Here is a 20,722-nt window from a genome sequence, read left to right as displayed (position 1 = left end):
ATAAATAATCAGGAGTGAAAATTAGAGAATCATTATTATCGATATCAATAATTTTTGCAGCCGCCAGGTTGAGTTCGCAGCCAGTCAGGCCCACCATATTACCCTGAATCCAGAAACAGAACTCATTAAACAGCAATAACTCGTCGCCAATAACAATCAACCAGTGTGCTCAAAGTAATAGCCATATATGCGTGGCAACAGGGCATCAACATTTTTCACATGCAGCAACGTAATATCACAGAATGCCCTGCCGGTCGATGCGATGTGTACCTGATTTTCGCATAAACAAACACTCCTTAACTGGTGCGAAGCCATAAACATGTTGCCTTGCTGACACGTCCCTTCAGGTGATTACTCATTGAGTGAGACTGCAAACTTGCAGAAGATTCATACGATAATGATAATCACTACACTATTTTACTCTTTACAATTGGTTAGTTCTGCTTGTTTTGATCTCGCTAACAGAGTATTCGTGATAATTATACTTGTTCGCTGTTGTCAAGCAACTTTTACCAAGTCTGCGGTGTTATGTACAATTTAGTTGATTTAAAAAGCACGTAGCTATAAAGCGCATGATTACCGTACTCTGAAAACGATAACGAATACATGAGGTAGGGAGAACAGAGTGTTTTGAAATAGAAAAGCAGCTTAGCAACTGTTATTCATTTATATCATGCTAAATAGAAAGAGGGAAAATAGATCAGAAGGAATATTATTTATGACACGAATGTTAATTTTGGTTTTAAAAAAAGGTTAGCAATAGTGAAAAAGTTTGATTAACACATACATGCTGCAAATTGCTCAATAATGAACGTGAAACGTAGCAGAAGTGAAGATACGTTCTTCAAAAAGGAGATTGGTGTAATTAACAAGTGTTTGTTTGTATTGTTGTTTGTTTTACCAAAAAAAAGTGAGAAAAAAAAACACGAACTACTTCTCCTCTTTACGAATGCTTCCATACATAGCTCTCACAAACACAAAATTTTCGCCGTCACTCGCCTGCTTAACGATGAAACTTCTATCCGAATCATCGGCGAATTTCGCGACGGGTTCACTCCCGAAGCCGTCCGCTGTACTGCTACTCTTCTTGAAAGCGGAAACATTCACCCGCCCTCGCGGTGTTGCTAATTGCTATGCGACAGTGTTGCTTCGGCGACAGCACGTTAGTTGTATCATCGTTGTTTTGGTCGCGGAGGACGACTTTCACTACCTGTGAGGTGGCATTGTATATGTGAGAGTTGTGCTGATTTAACATCATGTTGGCGACGGAACTGACGATGCCTCCGAGACCGCTGTTATGACTGGGTTGAACCGGCGTCGGTTGATTAACATGAATGTCTAGGCGCGTCGGAGCAGTCGTCTGTTGCGAAGTGGGACTCGCCGGTTTTGTCCCCTTTGGCCTAATCTCTTCATCGCCTGATCAGGGTAACAATAATGACAAAGATAAAAAGTAAAAGACTGGTGATAATATGATAAATAGATTAGTTTTCATAATTTTCATAATAATCATAGATATCCCTAGGTGCCTGGGTCTAGGGGACACTTTAAAAGATATTCTCTTCGGTTAGAATTCGAAAATATCACCTTCTTCTCAGAAGTGAAACATTATTCGCGAAGCCACAACACTTCCCTTTTGGCAGAAAAAGGTAAGTAGGCCCTAGTTTTGACGATACCGAAGGCCTTTGGCCGTTTGGTCTCTGATAGATTGTTAAGGCCTGGTGCATTCGGTTTAGATTGCACGCCGCGCAAGGAAATACTCCAGCAGCGACTTTAAGAATGGCAACTCTTACTGGAATTGGGAACAGCCAATCAGGAAGTTGGATTTTTGTCGTTACTATGGCTATTGCCATTCCAGCAAGAGTTGCTATCATAACAACTTTTTATGAAATGGGGCCCAGAACAACATGTTTGCCTAATGGCCGCGTCGTAGGATTAGCATCGTAGATGGAAAGCTCGCTAATAAAGGGCCATTGTATCACTGAAGAGCAAACGTGCCACCGAGAGGCGTCAGCTTCGAGGCCCTTTTTTATTTGCTCTTTCCTCAGATGGCTAAATCTACACTGTAACGAATATTTATGCAGCATAGTCTCATGGCATGCTATAGTCGTCTGCGTGTCTATCATCTGAACGTCCGAGTACTCAGAACTAACAAATCCATCTTGTTTAACATGAGCTATGTTCGTCGGCGGTCATCCGACCCGCGACGGTCGTATATGCAGTATTCGCGTAAGAATGATATCGCGTTTGAAGTTTACCCATTTTTTGTCGATCATGGTTGCTACACTTTTATGACTGACATTTGCTATTATATTTGTCAACGAACCGTCGTATATTAAAACATTACGCGCAAAGTCAATGCGCTCGATATTCATGATATACGACGGTTCGTTGACCGCACGCACTGTGTTTTCGGTCATCCGAACCGTCGTATATAGGAGAGGACGGCGTATCGCTGTGTGTTAACACGCGCGCCTATGGGGAAAAGAACGAAATGAAACTAGAGATTGTAATTTGTCATTACTGACAAATTAAGGTGATCCGATTTTTTTTTAAATCAATGATTCGAGTCCTGATCGCAATAGGCATGACCATACAGGTTTCATCTGTGTTTAGAGACATTGGCCGTGTGATGTTTGGATTTTCATTTAGAAAAGGGAGTCATATCTGCCATCTTTGGTACTATACACTAGATAACAAAGATACAGCAACAAATACATATGACCTTTGACCCACCTTTACACTCCAAAGATGGCATCTGAGGAAAAAGTGGTTATTTTGTGAAATGATTCTTGCGACATCGTCTATACGTGTGCAAAATATGGGAAAGATAGGACTGGTATTCACCAAGATACAGGATGAAACATTTATGACCTTTGACCCTAATTTACATACCCAAGATGTTGTCCGATCAAGTAGTTGTAATTTTATGAAATAATTTACGTGACATGAACTAAACATGTGCAAAATACGGGGGTGATAGGGGCTGTTTTTCTTGAGTTATTGCAAAGAAAGTTGCAGAAAGAAAGAAATATCTCAATACATGGAAGATAAGCTTTAATTTCAACCAAGTTTTTTAACGTGATCCCGACATCGTATGAAAAAACAAAGGGCACTTTTACAATAGCGCAAAGTCTTAGCTACAACATATTAAAATCTGGGAGAAATTCACCGAAGGGTAAGTGAGCTAGTGCTCGATAAAGATAATCATGTCAATTTTCACATTAAAAAAAAAAAATCCCTCCCATAGAGATAACACGTCATAACGAAGATACAGAAAGAAGTACATATGACCTTTGACCCCAATTTGCACAGACAAGATGGCATCTGAGCAAAAGGTGGTTATTTTGTGAAATGATCCTTGTAACATGGTCTTTGCGTGTGCAAAATATGGAAAAGATAGGACATGTATTCACCAAGATACAGGATGAAACATTTGTGACCTTTGACCCTAATTTACATACCCAAGATGGTGTCCGATCAAGTAGTTGTTATTTTATGAAATAAAGTACGTAACATGAACTAAACATGTGCAAAATATGGGGGTGATAGTGGCTGTTTTTCTTGAGTTATTGCAAAGAAAGTTGCAGAAAGAAAGAAATATCTCAATACATCAAAGATAAGCTTTATTTTCAACCAAGTATTTTGACGTGATGCCGGCATCGTATGAAAAAACGGATCGCACACTAACGATAGCCAAAAATCTCAGCTACAACATATTCAAATCTGGGAGAAATTCACCGAAGCATGAGTGAGCTAGTGCTCGATAAAGATAGTCATGTCAATTTTCATTTCTAGAAAAATTGCACTCCCATAGAGATAACACGTAAACTGGTCAAATTTGACAAGGTTACTTTCAATCCATTTTTACGAAGTGATGCCATCATCCTATCAAAATGTTATTGTTGTATGACTGAAAAAACATTAAATAAGCTACAACATACTGAAATTTTGGTGAAAATCAGTAAAGGATAAGTGAGATACGCTCGAGTAAACTTGAAATTTGATGACGTCATTTTGAAAATTTACTTTTTTTACTTTATTAAGAAATTTGATATCTTTTAATCATTTTTTCAGTATCGCCAATCCATGAAATGACATGTACAACTCATCGGCTATCAAAGTATGTAAAGAAAATGGGGGGTCACCGTCCATCCTGACGAGTAAAATCGGATTTAAAAATGGCGGTTTTTCGCATAGTTGCACTGTATATCGCCATTGACGCGCGCACGGAATTTCAACTTTGACGGGCCCATATGACGTCATATTGAGTCGGATTGACTTGAAACTTGGTAGAAATATTCCTTGACATTTCTGACATCAGATCAAACTGAAAAAAACGGGAAATTTCTATTGCATATGAGCTGTGCGTCCGTATATGCGCGCGCGCGTACGCGTCCGTCCGATTTTTTCAATTTTTCAAAAAATGCTCGAAATGGTCTGAAGCGTGTGCAAAAAAATTTTGAAGTGGATTGGAGCATACAAATATTTCAACGCGCGCGTACGCGCACGTTTTAACGGTATAGATGAATTTTGAGAACATGTGTAGAATCAGCTTGACTTGAACTATATGTGACGTAAATTTCATTGAAAAATTCCATTCCATTAATGAGATATGAATGAAAATGTGTTTTCATATAATGACGTCATAGTGACGTCACGGTCAACTGATCACAATGATTTTACTAGATCTGTCGTCTTTGGGACACGATACATGTATGGTATAAGTTTGACAATGATAGGCAATGCACTTTCTAAGCTAACCTCTGCACAACTTTTGAGGAGATAGAAATAAAGAAAGAATCCGTACAGAAACAATAGGTGATCCGAGAGGATACTCGGATCACCTAATGACATGACTCTATAAAAGTGATAATTACACAAAATTACATCGTTAGAAACTGAAAATTTCACCGCAAATCGGGGTATACGACGGTCCGGATGACCGCTGACGAATTGACAAGTGGAGGCTTCAAGTTTACCATATCATCATGACAATTTGACCAATGCCATTGGCAAAGTCATTTCACTATTAAAAAAAAAATATATATATATATATCTCACGGTTTTAACTCTAGTAGATTTACAACACTGTTGAATACCATCAACATGTCAAAACTTTAAATGGTTTTGCCTTTTCTGTAACCTTTTTGTGTTTTTCGTGGTAATGCGACAATTTCAGCCGTATGAAACGAAGATGAAAAAGGAAATTCTTGTGTCCTAACAGAAACAGAGTATAATATGTGCTGAGCTATAGCTTATCATGAGTCATACTCTTTCAAGGTTGCTAGAGCATACACGTGGCTATTTAACGCCATAACTCATCGCTATGGTGTTGAAATGTCTTATAAAGTTGATTTGACTTGATTCTATTTTTGCATTTTACACAAGGTGAATCCAACGTTACGGTATATATATATACATATAAATACATATGTAATATTATACATATATATGTAGATATATGTAGATATATTTTATATATTATACATAATAATTATATAGAGATATGTGAATTATAGTAGTACAGAGACAATAATTGAAAAATCATTGGTCATTCAATCAAAATTATTTCGAAGAAATTAATGGAGACCGCGATCTTAAGCGGAAGCTGAACTTTCATGACACCCTCTGAAAAATACATGGTCAACTTGTCAATGTAAATTATTGTGCATGCTATGCACTTAATCATGAACTATCCTGTCTTGCTGTATTAGACACCTAGGATTACAAATAATCATGACATTATGAGCATCTAAAATTTCCTTCAGTTGATGTATACATATGAGTACGTAAATGTATATATGTGTTACTCTAACGTTCTAAATAACATTATTATAACATAATCATCAGTTGAATACTTCACAATCTCAATTATTTTGATTTCATGAGTATATTGTATTTGTAGAATATCGATGATAATGATAATGACGATGATAACGACAATAATGATAGTGATATTAGGCATAAGTTTTCTTGAATTTGTCTACCCTCTGTAGAAACGAAATTTGTAAGACCGCAACTGCTGATCCACATTTTTTTTTAAACAAACATATAGGGGGGCAAGGACTAGCGGGAATCGATCCTATCATGTACTACTTTCTGGTGATTCCTTTTTTCCGACATATTATTTTTTTAAAAAAAGAAAATTTAGGTCCGCACTTGCGGTCTTGCACAGTTCCTTTGTACAGAGGGCACAGAAATTGAAGAAAACCCATAACTCATATCTTCTGCTTAATTATCCCTCGCTTTCAGCGATAGTGATGTAATTGATGATGACCATAAGAAGTTCCTGTTACAGTGATAGCTACAGATGTTTTTATGCTGAGCAATTTTGAGTGAACTACTTACATTTTCGCAACTGGTCAGCCAGTTGACCGAGGCCACTCTTCTCCAAGATGTCAGCGAGAGTTTCTCGAGTGTTTTCTTCCGTGGAGCGGTCACATTGCCAGCGCACGAGAATGTCTTTTAGGGCATCTTTCATGACAAGCTGATGCTGAGTTTTTACTTGCTCCAACTGTGCATGGCTGATGCCCAGATTGGTGCCCAGCTGTTGGTAGTAAGAGGGCGCTATTCGTGTTGCAAGATTTTGAAGCTCGACCTCGTCGACTCTGCGCGGGTAAGGTGTTGCCATGACTAAAAAAAAAAGTCAAGAGTGAAAATGATTAACTTGACTCTGCTCTTTTGATGTTATTGTCATGAACATCGTCATTGTTGTCGTCGTCATTAGCATTACCCTATTCGGGTACCCCTTTATTCTTGTCCCCTATTCTTGTTTATACCTTCTTTTTATATTTCCCACCTTGTGTTGTCCTTTTAACCGGGGGCCGAAAGCTAAAAACAGAGGTGGAGTTGCACTCTCTCTGCAAACTAAGTAGACCATGCTTATTTTCAAGTTTTTATTGTAACAAACAACATTCCACTGGTCTACCTCAAAAAATTTGTTGCGAAAGCTTCCAAATCCAAGATGGCGTCAAAGATGGCCGCCATATTTACAGAATTTGTTATTTGAAAGATAGAATTTGATAGAAACATCGAATTTCAACAAATTTGATGTCATATGAAAGAGAATAAATCAGCATAAATCAAAGAAAGACTGAAGGATTATCTTGAAACTTTTCAAGAATTTTGTTTGACATATAGATAATATTTGGAGAAAATTAGGGGTCAGTACCATTTTTGGTTCAGGAGTAATAATGTCTCAAACTTGAAAACTCACTATGTAAAAATGGCCACTTTAGTTGCGACCAAGACCTTGTTGGTCATAAAATAAGTCTGCGCGCGCCAAGACTACTACACGCACCACTGGCACTGACGCATGTAGCAGTGCCAGTGGTGCGTGTAGTAGTCTTGGCGACCGCAAACTTTTTTTGACAAACAAGGGTTTGAGCCTGCAAGACTAACTTTTCATACCAAGTGGTAGCTCAGGTGACGCTGATCGCTATTATTTCAAAGTAGATTGTTCTGAAGCAGATGAGATGAAGCAAAAACATTTTTCAAATAGAGGTAGTAGCTTGAAACTTGGCACCAATCTTGTTATAAATACTTTAAGACAGAATTTAGATCAACCACTCAAAAAAAAATCAAGATGACAGCCATCAAAGGTGACATGGTGTATATTGCGCCAAATCAAATGTATTATTTCGATTTTTGATACAATTTTGTCTGTTTTGCTATCTATTTATATGTTGTTATATATTTTGAACATTGTAATGCTATTCTAAACCGTCTTTGTGGAGACAATTATAAAACCAGTGATATTCTACTCTCCGAAAAAGAAAAAGAATCGAGTGGAAGTTTTCACTTTTGAAGGAATGAATAACAGAAAACAGTGAATTTAGAGTGAAATTGGAGTGAAGTTTGAGTGAAAATGTTCATTTTCACTCATTTTAGAGTGACCTTAATACGGATCACTCGTCACTCTTCGAGTGATCCATGAGGTCACTCTAAAATGAATGAAAAACAACATTTTCACTGTGGAGTGATATCTAATACGGGAAAGCATCTGACAATAGCACAAGTTCAGATCAATTGTGACACTATAACCCACATGAAATCAGCCTAAAAACAATGTAAGAAAAATGTACAGTAAATACAGTTTCAGCATGCTTATTTGTAAATGTGAATATACAGCACGAATATTCAATTTGGACACTTTTATTCGAACAATATACTGAAAAGTACTTTCGCACAACACATTTAAGAGCAAATTTGAGAAATTCCCGCCATGTCGGATTTTTCGTGGGGGGGGGGGGGCGTTTTTTCTCGAATCAGAAAGGCTTTCAAGGACATCTACGGATCAGACATTATTACACATAATCATTCACGTTTCTACAACAGCAGAGTAACATACAAGTAAAAAGTATATCTTTGATACAGAAGCATTTCTTTTTTTTTATCAAAGATCGGGCCTTACCCAAACACTGGAATGAGCTTCACCCCCCCCCCCCCACACACACACAAAAGACCCTCAATGTGGTTTACACTAGTACAATATCGTTCGGATGTATAGAAACATATAATAGACAACAATATAAGAAGATTATGAAAATATATCAAACTATAAGTTGAGATTTAACTTTGACGCAACACACTAAAAGTATTGTTTACCATTGGGAGATATATCACATTCGATTTATATGTGCAGGTTAATTGTATCACAAAACATTCTACCATGTAAAAAAAAAATTATAACAAAGCCTAAAACATACGGAGATATCACCATTTCTTTTCAAGAAACCATAACCATGATAACTGATGACAGCTTAGTATAAAAAAAAAAACATTCATATTAGATCTATTTAGTATATCTAACAATATTTAGCATTAATTATACTGATTTAAGTTTGTACATTAGTTGTTCTATTCCTAACTCACAGTTTAGAACTAGTTTGAGGAATTAACTAAAGCTGGGATTTTGTTTTACGTGCACTGCTCGATTAATTACCCGCCATCTTGAATTTTGTGTGGATACTATCTTTGTCGCTATATATGACATATTGGCAAAATTTGTGCCAAATTCCAAGCTCCTATCTCTTTTTTGGAAAATACTTTCTGTTCAATCTTATCTGCCTCAGAACAATCTACTATGAAATGCTACAGCAATAGCGACCAGCGTCACCTACCACTTGGCATGAAAAGTTAGTTTGCAGGCACTTGCAAGTGCAAGTCACTAGACCATTACAGTATTACATGTGACCATGTAAACACATTGAATGCAAAATCTATAATGCATAAATGTAATTTTTTTTTCAAGTTTGAGATGTTAACTTGTCAACAGTGTGTGATATTGCCTGCAATTCCATAAACATGAATTGTGTCTCAATCTCAGTAAATCTCAATCTCAATCGCAGGCTTCAAAATAATCCTTCAGTTCTTCTTTGATAAATACTAAATCATACATATTACATTTCTTCCTTTTTTCAAAACAATATAAATATGGATTTCCTCCCCCCCCCCAAAAAAAGAGAGAAGCCATTAACCCCCCCCCCCCCCCATTTATCACAATACACAGCTAAAGTGGTATCAACTTTTTGGAAGTTCTACTCTCCTTCATATGACATCAAATTTTTTGCAATCCAATGTCTCTATCAAATGTTATATTTGAAATGTTAAATTCAATAGAAATGGCGGCCCTATTGGACCGCATCTGTATTTTGGAGGTTTTTGCAACAAATCTACTGAGGTGTACTTTAATACGGAACATTACTTAGTATGTTTAATATCATGTACGGTCTTGTTTATAGAGAGAGTGGAACTCGAAAAGTAAGCACGATCTTGGATTTGACCCTCTGTAAAGTCATGGGATCAGATGCGTGTAAATACATGATATTATGTAAAATGAGATTTCAAGTTTGAGACATTATAGCTCCTGAACCAAATACAATACTGACCTCTGATTTTCTCCAAATATTAATAATATGGAAAAGATGTTAATTTCTACATAGTTTTCATAAACATTTTTAAATTCATTTTTTTTTCACTTTTTAGAGAAATATTGATGGTGTATTCTGAAAAACGTCTCTATAAAAACCTAAGACGGTTTGAAACAGCATTACAATATTCAGAATATATAAAAACCATATAGATAGACAGCAAAACAGACAAAATTGTATCAAAATCGAAATAATACATTTACTTTGGCGCAATACACTATGTCAACTTTGATGGCCTGCACTCTTGAATTTTTGAGTGATTGATCTAAATTTCGTCGGGTGCCCGTGCATTGGCCGTTAATGCAATACAATTTGTATTGCGTTAACGGCCAATGCACGGGCACCCGACGATTTTGTTTTAAACTTTCTATAGCAAGGTTGTTTCAAGCTTCTACGTCTATTTGAAAAATATTTTTGCTTCATCTCATCTGCTTCAGAACAATCTACTTTGAAATAATAGCGATCAGCGTCACCTGAGCTACCACTTGGTATGAAAAGTTAGTTTGCAGGCACAAACCCTTGTTTGTCAAAAAAAAAAAAAAAGTCTGCGTTTGTCTTGGCGCGCGCAGACCTTTTTTTTACGACCAACAAGGTCTTGTCACAACAGAAGTGGCAATTTTTACATTGTGAGTTTTCATGTTTGAGACATTATAACTCCTGAACCAAAAATGGTACTGACCCCTAATTTTCTCCAAATATCAATGTTATGTCAAACAAAATTCTTGAAACGTTTCAAGACAATCCTTCTGTCTTTCTTTGATTTATGCTGGAATAAAGCATTTTCATGATTTTCCTTTTTTCAGAAAAAATATCAAAAAATGATTGTTTTTTCCTTAAAATCTCAATTCAGTTATCACAATAGCCCACAAAAATAGTATCAACTTGTAGAAAATTTTATTTCCTTCCATATGGCATCAAATTTGTTTCCCTTCTGCTGGGAGAGTGGACTGATAACTGCATACAATTTATTATATATATATATATATATATATATATATATATATATATATGTAAATATAGATATATATTAAGGCAAAATATAAGGCAAAATTTAAAAAAGTAGGAAATTCTCCAAATCATTTATCTTGCCTGAAAGAGTATAACTCAAGCTTTAATACGAACCCAATTATACTAGGATTTTCCCAGAGGAACAAGTTTTTATTCACCGGGGAAGTTTGCCATGTCCAGAGCAGCGAACGTCCGTAAGGAATAAAAATGCACATACATTTGAATACCATTTAACATAGTTTGCAAAGGTCTGATTCAGTTCAAAATCGTAACGAAATGTCTTAAGGGACATGTGTACGTGTTGGCAGAATATTAAGCTTGTACCCTTAACCTGTACAAAACGTAATGGTAGACAACTGATGATTTAACCAAATTCGTCATTTCTGTTGAAATATTGCTCTTCCGCAGTTAAAACACTTTCTCCACTTTACGCGCATTTTAAAGAAACTCAATATTTTGACCTCTTATTTCCCTATCCCGTACTTTAATCCTCACTCCCAAATAATAACATACCTTTTTATGATGTATCTGATCTAGGCAGTCTCTATAACCCAACAAATATAGCATAGTTTTCATCACGGAGGTTCGCATATAGCTCACGGACGTTCGGAACAAACAAGATATTGAACAATGCAGCTCTCTTGAGTTGGAAACGCATTCTGCTCACAACAAACAGCAATTTCATGTCGAGAACAAACTCCTCTGCAAAATCCTGAATAGATATTACCAATTCTCAATTACAAAAGCTTGTTTATCTTCTCATATTGAGGAATAAAAAAATCACAATTTTTCCATCTCTCTTATTAAAATGAACCTATACAAACGTACGTGTAATCTCAATGACGTAGTCCATCCTTGAGAACGAATATATTTATCAAAATTCTGTTATCACGAAGTAAAGATTCAGGTCCTAAATTTGTTATCTAAAGTCCCTAATGCAAAATTTGCTTATAACGAACATGGTCACAGCTAAATATGACAAAGACTTAACATAGAAAAACAAAAGAAATGTGCTCCGTTATAGAAATACGAAGTTTAGCTGGGGAGGGCACACGAATATGTTAGGAAGAAATCCCTCTGCGTTTGCTCCTTGTGTTACACACTGTTACCGAGGAGAATTTGTGTTGTTATATTAGTCAGAAATGATATTAGGTTCGATACTGCGAAGTTTCGCCCTAACAAGACACAATAAGTCCATATAACTTGGATGGATGTTTGTGACCTCGATATCATACAATATGGTTTGTTATAACACACATTTTGTAGCGCGTCATTTCAGAGGCTCGTTATTCATACAGGTTGTCAATCCGAAAATTGATAGATTTCGTATAATCATGAAGCTTTTTTATTTTGTGAATGATAGGAATCTCCGAAGGTTAATCGAAAGGTTTATTAATTGGAACATGAAAAATCAGGTTCGCTTATCCAAATGAGGAGAAACAAGTTAACAACAAAATCCTCCAAATTTAAAACCTCATGATAACCGTTTTCACCTAAACGAATATCAGGCCCATTCCACTTTTAGAAGAACGGACCTAAAAATAATGAACCTTACTATTTAATTTTCGGACTAACAAACTTTCGGAATAAGAATATTTTTGATAAGAAACCTCCTAACATGTTTTTTTTTTTTTTCCATTTTCGGAATAACAAGCCTTTGGACATTCGGAGTAACGAATATTTGGAAGAGCGAACGTATCAAAGTGCAACCTTACACCTATTCTTAAATATTACTTTTTTAGCATGTGTTTTCAAAGTAAGCACAAAAGCACAAACAAATTGACAATCTCTCTGTCTCTTAAATGTAAAATGAAAAAAAAATCTTGGAAAGAATTACAAATTAACATTGCTTTTCATTGATGAGTATAAAAAACACCATGTCATGATAAGCGGAGGATTTGCGTGTTTTCATCAGACAATAATTGTATACTGCATTATATTTGTTCGCTTGTGACGGCATTTCGATGAATAAAAAAAAAAAAAAAAAAAAAAAAAAAAACGTCTCCAGAGGAATTTGGTATAACGGGAGTGCACTTGCAATTTTTATCTCTGTGTGTTGGAGCTCGATCCCTCTCTGTTTCTTCTCATATTCATTCAACTGCTACCACATCCCTTTGAAACTTTTCCGCTTCTTCTTCAACACATTACAGACTTCTTCCGTCATTATCCTGAATATGATTGCGTAGCACTTTTCGGATGTTTTGTTTTGTTTTGTTGTGTTTTTGTTTTCTGTTTGGTCGCAGCATGTTCAGGCTACTTTACTTGATAGGGAATGAGAGCAAAATCGTCGTGAAGAGAAAAATAAGAATGAATTAAGGCATTTAATATCATGACAATTACAGCGAACGTCCGTTATGGAGACCAAAACTGGATGTGATCTGTTTGAGACGGCAGTTGCCATACTCAAAAGATAAACACTTGGAGCACCTGTCACTAAAAAGTGGTACTGTTCTTCTTTCTCCTAGTATGTAATTCATTGACTTATTCCACCAACGAACATCCGTGACCAAAACGTTTTCCGTTTTTTATTACAGGTAAATTGAGTGCTGAACGTTATTCACTTTTGGGTATGAGCGACTCGGTGATTTGGTAATATTTTCAAGTAACATTAACTTTAATGTGCAGTGATATATTTGTAATTATCAGAAATTTCCTTTCTCGGACAGAACGTCCGTGAGCGAAACTTTCAGAACCTGTAACAGTACAAAATGTCTCCAGAACCTCATTAGAAAGAAATTTAAACGCACAGAAATTACAGATTACGCAAAATTCCATTTTCCTATAACTTTGTCTTCAGTGCTAAGCTGTTTTTGTATAATTAGAGGGAAAACAAGCGTAATATTGTGAGTAAATTTTCAACTGTTTGCTCATCATGATCACAAAACGCCTTTAAAATTCTGAAACTACTGCTCTAAACTCATTGTTTACTTTGTAAAACTTTATTTGTCGCTATTGGAGCCAAAAGTTTTAAAGAATACAGGACACTTTTGGGACAAGTTATCCCTATCGGTGGGATTGCATACGTCACGGACGTTCGCTGGAATTGTCACGGACGTTCGTTCTATTACTAGGGTCATGTTCCAGGACGGATAACTAATCGGCAGAGAGTACCTAGCCTTCCTAACTCTTTCACAAATTTGAAAAGGTATTGTCAATGCAAATTATAAGAAATTTAACATCCTTACAACATATGTATCGCTCAGAGGGGGATCAGGAGGTGAATTTTCAGAGAAAATATTAATCATTTGCTTGGTTTTCGGTGAATTGCATGGTCCAAAAACTGTGGACGAGCGTCAGTCCGCTCCACAAATGACATGCAGCTCCTCGGCTAGAGAGCCAAAGGTAAAATGTACCTTCGCCATCAAAGCAAGATGGTGTCCCACTCGAAAACGTTTTAATCATCACGGACGTACTTTTTTTCTCGGAGGTTCGTCTAAGAATACAATTTCGCTTCCTATTTGACAAAGGATGGACAGAAACTCAAAACAAACATATTATCGTGTGGCTAGATCTTAGTTGATTACGACTCAGAACAATATCGCCAATAACGTTTAATGAGCTACGATCTTTATTAGAAAATAGCGGAAGCACGTCCGTGACGAAAACTGCGCATAATTTTGCATAAAAGAATGTTACGTCCCATGTACAGCCAGCAGACGTACAATTTTTGCAGAATATGTTCATTAGGTGGAACACCAAATTTTCATATACATTACAGTTGGGACAGCAAAGTAGAATTTGCAGCAGCGATAGAAATAAAAGCATCATGGACGTTCGTCTGTTTAGGGCTTTGATATTTCAATTGTTCTCTGTAATTTTATACGTGCTCATAAAGTTCTTATAATTTTGTGGTACATACCCATGATATGTCAGATCCAGAACATGGTCAGGTATTAGATGCCACGTACCATAAAAAAGCACATCATTAGTTTGAAAAACAAAAATTATTGTGAAAATAGCGTTTTTTCCGTATTTTTGCGCTTTACGTCCTTGTCAAATGAAAATTATCAGGCAAAAGTCAACCAAACCATACATTTCCTGAAAGGAAATTTACCAATCTTTGAGATGACAAGAAAAAATCTGGTTTCTTAGATCATCCTGGCGTGTTCTATGGGAAAGAATGTCATAAGATGCGAAAATTGGCAATTGTACATCGTTCAAAATTCTCACCCATAAACATATATACATTATGAATAATAGCTGTCAAGTATAAAGAAATGTAGCCTATTCTATCATAACTTAAAGAATATGCGATGTTAGAAGTGAGGTTATGAATGGATTTCTTTTTTTTTTTTTCCTGTTTGATGATGAACTTACCTCAAAATCAACGGCGTAGCCAGGATTTCATCTTAGGGGGGGCGGTTAGTCTGCGAGGGAGCGAAGCGACCGAGCCCGAGCGAGCGGAGCGAGCGAGGGGGGGGGGGGAGGGTGTGGGAGGGGGGTGTCCCCCCTCCCACGGTAAGAACTTTTTGCATTTTGATGTTGTAAATGGTGCAATTTGATGCATGTTTTTGCGCGTTTTATCGACGTGAAACAGTCCCACTTGTTTATGGTAGCGGTTTATTTTGATGTAGATTATTATTGAACAATTTGCCTATAAAATGGTATAATTTAGATACACTTCTTGTATTGATTCTTTTCACTGAATATCATGAACGCGACTGAACCCGAGCGAGCGGAGCGAGCGAGGGGGTAGGGGAGGGTGTGGGAGGGGGGTTTCCCCCCTCCCGCAGTAAGAACTTTTTGCATTTTGATGTTGTAAATGGTGCAATTTGATGCATGTTTTTGCGCGTTTTATCGACGTGAAACAGTCCCACTTGTTTATGGTAGCAGTTTATTTTGATGTAGATTATTATTGAACAATTGCCTATAAAATGGTATGATTTAGATACACTTCTTGTATTAATTCTTTTCACTTAATATCATGAACGCGACTGAACCCGAGCGAGCGGAGCGAGCGAGGGGGTAGGGGAGGGTGTGGGAGGGGGTGTCCCCCTCCCACAGTAAGAACTTTTTGCATTTTGATGTTGCAAATGGTGCAATTTGATGCATGTTTTTGCGCGTTTCATCGACGTGAAACAGTCCCACTTGTTTAAGGTAGCAGTATATTTTAGTGTAGATTATTATTGAACAATTTGCCTATAAAATGGTATAATTTATAGATACAATTCTTGTATTAATTCTTTTCACTGAATATCATGAACGCGACTGAACCCGAGCGAGCGGAGCGAGCGAGGGGGGAGGGGAGGGTGTGGGAGGGGGGTGTCCCCCCTCCCACGGTAAGAACTTTTTGCATTTGGATGTTGTAAATGGTGCAATTTGATGCATGTTTTTGCGCGTTTTATCGACGTGAAACAGTCCCACTTGTTTAAGGTAGCAGTATATTTTAGTGTAGATTATTATTGAACAATTTGCCTATAAAATGGTATATTTCAAATACACTTCTTGTATTAATTCTTTTCACTGAATATTATGAACGCGACTGAACCCGAGCGAGCGAAGCGAGCGAGGGGGAGGGGAGGGTGTGGGAGGGGGGTGTCCCCCCTCCCACGGTAAGAACTTTTTGCATTTTGATTTTGCAAATGGTGCAATTTGATGCATGTTTTTGCGTGTTTCATCGACGTGAAACAGTCCCACTTGTTTAAGGTAGCAGTATATTTTAGTGTAGATTATTATTGAACAATTTGCCTATAAAATGGCATAATTTAGATACACTTGTTGTATTAATTCTCTTCACTGAATATCATGAACGCGACTGAACCCGAGCGAGCGGAGCGAGCGAGGGGGTAGGGGAGGGTGTGGGAGGGGGTGTCCCCCCTCCCACGGCGAGAACTTTTTGCATTTGGATGTTGCAAATGGTGCAATTTGATGCACGTTTTTGCGTGTTTTAACGAGTTGAAACAGTCCCACTTGTTTAAGGTTGCAGTATATTTTAGTGTAGATTATTATTGAACCATTTGCCTATAAAATGGTATAATTTAGATACACTAGTCTTCTTGTATTAATTCTTACACTGAATATCATGAACGCTGTCTGTTCAGCAATCAAACAGAAAAAGCATGCACACGAGGGTGTAGATAGGGGCATATCCCCTCCCACACGAAGGTGATTTTGCGTTTTCAGACCTGAAATTCAGCGATCTGGTGCAAAGTTTTGGTGCAATACTTTTTCATCGAAGTGTTAAAATCACGGAATTTAGCTCTTATTCCGAATGTGCACCATCTGTGCGTATGTATAAAGTCTAGTGAGGTATAGAGCTTAGGGGAAGGGGGATTCCCCTTCCCGCTCGCGGAGCTTTTGCGTTTTTAGAATTGAAATAAAGCGATCTGGGTATAGCCACAGTCTACTTCTTTGCATGGCCGGGGGGGGGGGGGGGGGGGGCGAGCAGGGAGAAGGCGTGGGCGAGTGTTATCTCCACCCTTCCCTTCCGATGGAGCTTTTATCTTTTTAAGGTTGAAATTGAGATATCTCGTATACGCATATTTGATGGAATCAACATTTGAGAAATCACACAAAAAAAAACTGATTTTTTTTTTTGGGGGGGGGGGGGGGCTGAGGGAGGAAAGGGTCGATTAAAAGGGGAAATTCCCCTTAAGATACATGAGGGAACCTTCAGTTTTCGGAATATAAGTGATAAGTCTTGTGCACTCAGAATTATTCAGAATTTTTTGTAGATCTAAAAAGTGTACTTGGCTAGGGAAAGAGGCACAGAGGGGGAGGGTTTGGGAGGGGATACCCCCTCCCAAGCACGAGAGATTTTGCATATTTTGAATTGAAATTCAACGATCTGGTGCACACTTTGAGTGAAATATTAAAAAAATATATCTTATTTGATGAAAGGTTGCAAAGGAGACCCGCTTCATGTGCATGCATACAGTATACACGCATTTTTTTTTTCCGCCTCCCAAATCCCCGGTCCAAATCTTAGGGGGGGCGACCGCCCCCATCGCCCCCCCCCCCCCCCCCCTGGCTACGCCAGTGCTCAAAATGGTCAAAAATGGTGCTTTCCCCACTTTGCAGTCAAACTCTTCATATGATTATAATTATATAGGCCTCTCTCTCTCTGTCTATAATGAGTGTGTGTGTGTGTGTGTGTGTGCATATATGTGATTATTTGTGTGTGTATGTGGGTATGTGTGTGCTTTATAACCACTTCTTCATTGAGACAATAATATTTAAACCGAGCATAGGCATATTACTGCAAATACAAAACTTTTACAATTTTTGAAATGCCATGGGGATACATCATTTTGAAATGACTAATAACGATACCTTATACACGAAGCAGCAATAAAATCTTCTGGCATTGAGTCAACTACACCAGAAGTTATCATTCAGGCACTTCGTGTTACACACGTGACTGGCGTCACACTGGTCCGAAGTTGAAGCAAGTTAAAATTGGCAAAACGAATTTGGAATTTTCTAGATATACCTGAACTTGATCAAGAGCCAATCAACAGCTGAAGCAAGTAGCTACCATTGTACGAGCTTGTGTTACTAGCCTGAGAAGCTCCATTGTTGATTATACGATGGCTGTAAGCTTCCCTCGCGAATGTCCCGATGTTTATACGGATCAGACCCGAATTTGAAAATGTTGCTTCCACACAAACTCGCTGAACGAACATGTAGTCACACCTACCTTTTTCTTTCGTGGTCACAAATCTATTTATTGTGTGTCCATCGTTGCTCAACTTGGGGAGAGTGTGACGCCAGTGACGCCTGCTTAAAGTACTCGATTATGCCTTTACATTGCTATAATAGGAAAATATGAGCTCGCAGCACGGAAGGGACACATCTAGGCATGAATTAAGAGAAAATTTTATAATTTACTTGGTAAAATGACACGCAGTATGTCACTCAGGCATCACGACTTCACGATTCTTCAAACGAACACAATGCACCAACTGTTATTAAAATGCGTACATTCGAAATCCAACATTATGAACATGATGGAAAGCGGGTGAGGGGATCACATGGTTACCTTATAAATGAGGTACGTAGCTTCGCTTCTGTGTTTGTATATCACACACACACACACACACACACACACACACACACACACACATACAGCACACACACACACACAAACACACACACACAAACAAACGAACTAACAAACAATCCCAGCAACGTTATTTTCCATCATACCAGTTACACGTAGGCCCCTTACCACGCCGAAATGTCATGCCAATAATGTTTTATGTTTTACGTTTTTATGCAGCATTTCGTTCTAAATTGTTTTATGTATAGTCAAGCATATTATGACACAACCATTACCAGGCCTACTCCCAATTTGTGTTATATGTAGATGTATGTGTACGCTAAGCTGCAATGGCGCTCACTATGCTTTAGTTAAAATTGATTTTCTACAAAAGAAAATGTCTTAGGTTGTGTTTCGTCAAGGGACGAAGGGGTGCAGTGTGTAGTGAGCTTGGTAAAATCTCACAGTCATTCTTCATAATAACACTGGGCTGTAATAGTTCTCAGTCACTTCATTCTAAAAGCCATGAAGGATGTTGAATGTACAGCATATACATTAGTTACTGAAACAATACTTGGTGGCGCAGATTAAAAAAAAAGTGCGTGGATTTTGTGTGACGAACAACTATTAAAGATTAAAAAAAGAACAAACACGCAAATACAACATGCACAACACTGCAAATGGGACACCTCAAGCGGCTTCATACACCTAGAAACACACTGGATTGCACGTATACCGATATGCAATGGATGACTGTGGTCCTGCTTATTGCCTGATCGCCGTGAATATCTATGTTCACACGCATGCACAAACCCAATAAACAGTGCTGCTGCGCCATTGGGGTTGATTTATATAAAAAGTGCTTATATCAGAACTAGACTGAATATTTGTCTATTATGGCCATTATTTCTTTCTTTATGACATACGTGTACACCGTCTTAAGCCTAGCACTGTATTGACGCTATATAATGAGAAGCCGATTATCCGAAACAGAAACCCGAATCCTCTGAAGTATTTACATTATAGGCCTACGTGTAGAAAATCCCGCTTGCAATGGCGTAGTTCAGTTGACCAATGTTTTTTACGTCATACGGTTAAACTTGTGTGCAATAGAATTATCTGACATAGTTGGTAAAATGAGAAGATAAAGGTAAGCACTTTCCTTCTAACTATTTCTGCTTCAAAGAATAGCTAATTAAGTGTGTTACATACAAAATAACGGAATAATATTGCGGCATTTTGAAATACACGTGAAACTTACCAAAGCACTTCGCGTTACTTATACTTAACTGTCCTCTACAGGACAATAATCACTAATTATGCAGTTGTATTTATATCTGGTATATTTACCTTAATCAAAATAGGTACATTCGCTGTAATAATCAAATATGTAATCTTAATACACTAATAGCAAATTGAATAACTTACCTTTATGGAGTTTCAAGAAGTACGTCGTTTAAGATTGTTCTATGCACGATCCAACGCTGCGGAGAAAGTCATGTGATATCTCCCCTTTCTCTCTCTCTCTCTCTCTCTGCTTCCTTGTGCGACACACTTCCTTCGTGCAAATTTGCACATACAACATACCATTTCGTAATTAGCTTACTATGTGCACATTTCTGAAAGTGACCTTCAAAGAGACATGGTAAATAAGTTTTCCCAACGTAACAATAAATTACGGAATTGATATTCAAAAAGGAATGAACTTGCATATGTGAACAGATAAGCCTCTTACAGGAATAATTCACCATTTGCAGATGAAAATAAAACCAAGCATTAGTGCTTTAAAATAGTTCCATAT

General features: G+C 37.5%; 1 protein-coding gene across 1 annotated transcript; it reads right to left on the bottom strand.

The window, feature by feature from the left end:
* Positions 1–868: 868 nt before the first annotated feature.
* On the bottom strand, positions 869–20,377 carry LOC139712041 (uncharacterized). The gene is made up of 3 exons (XM_071623883.1): positions 20,350–20,377; positions 6,349–6,633; positions 869–1,416 (listed from the first exon to the last, which is right to left on the bottom strand). The coding sequence occupies exons 2-3, from the start codon at positions 6,629–6,631 to the stop codon at positions 1,079–1,081; spliced, it is 621 nt and encodes a 206-aa protein (XP_071479984.1). The 5' UTR covers positions 6,632–6,633; positions 20,350–20,377; the 3' UTR covers positions 869–1,078.
* Between the last annotated feature and the right edge of the window lie 345 nt (positions 20,378–20,722).

This window comes from Diadema antillarum, unplaced genomic scaffold (genome assembly GCF_040938485.1).
Source record: "Diadema antillarum isolate AM-2024a unplaced genomic scaffold, OU_Dant_1.0 scf00000040, whole genome shotgun sequence".
Lineage (NCBI taxonomy): Eukaryota > Metazoa > Echinodermata > Echinoidea > Diadematoida > Diadematidae > Diadema > Diadema antillarum.
The sequence above is the reverse complement of the archived record's forward strand: the minus strand, read 5'-3'. Positions and strand labels throughout refer to the sequence as shown.

Excerpts from the sequence above, each read along its gene's own strand:
- LOC139712041 (XM_071623883.1), bottom strand. The coding sequence starts at position 6,631 with ATGGCAACACCTTACCCGCGCAGAGTCGACGAGGTCGAGCTTCAAAAT. Across the intron at positions 1,417-6,348 it reads GGCTGACCAGTTGCGAAAAT|GCGATGAAGAGATTAGGCCA; the intron begins GTAAGTAGTTCA and ends TACCCTGATCAG.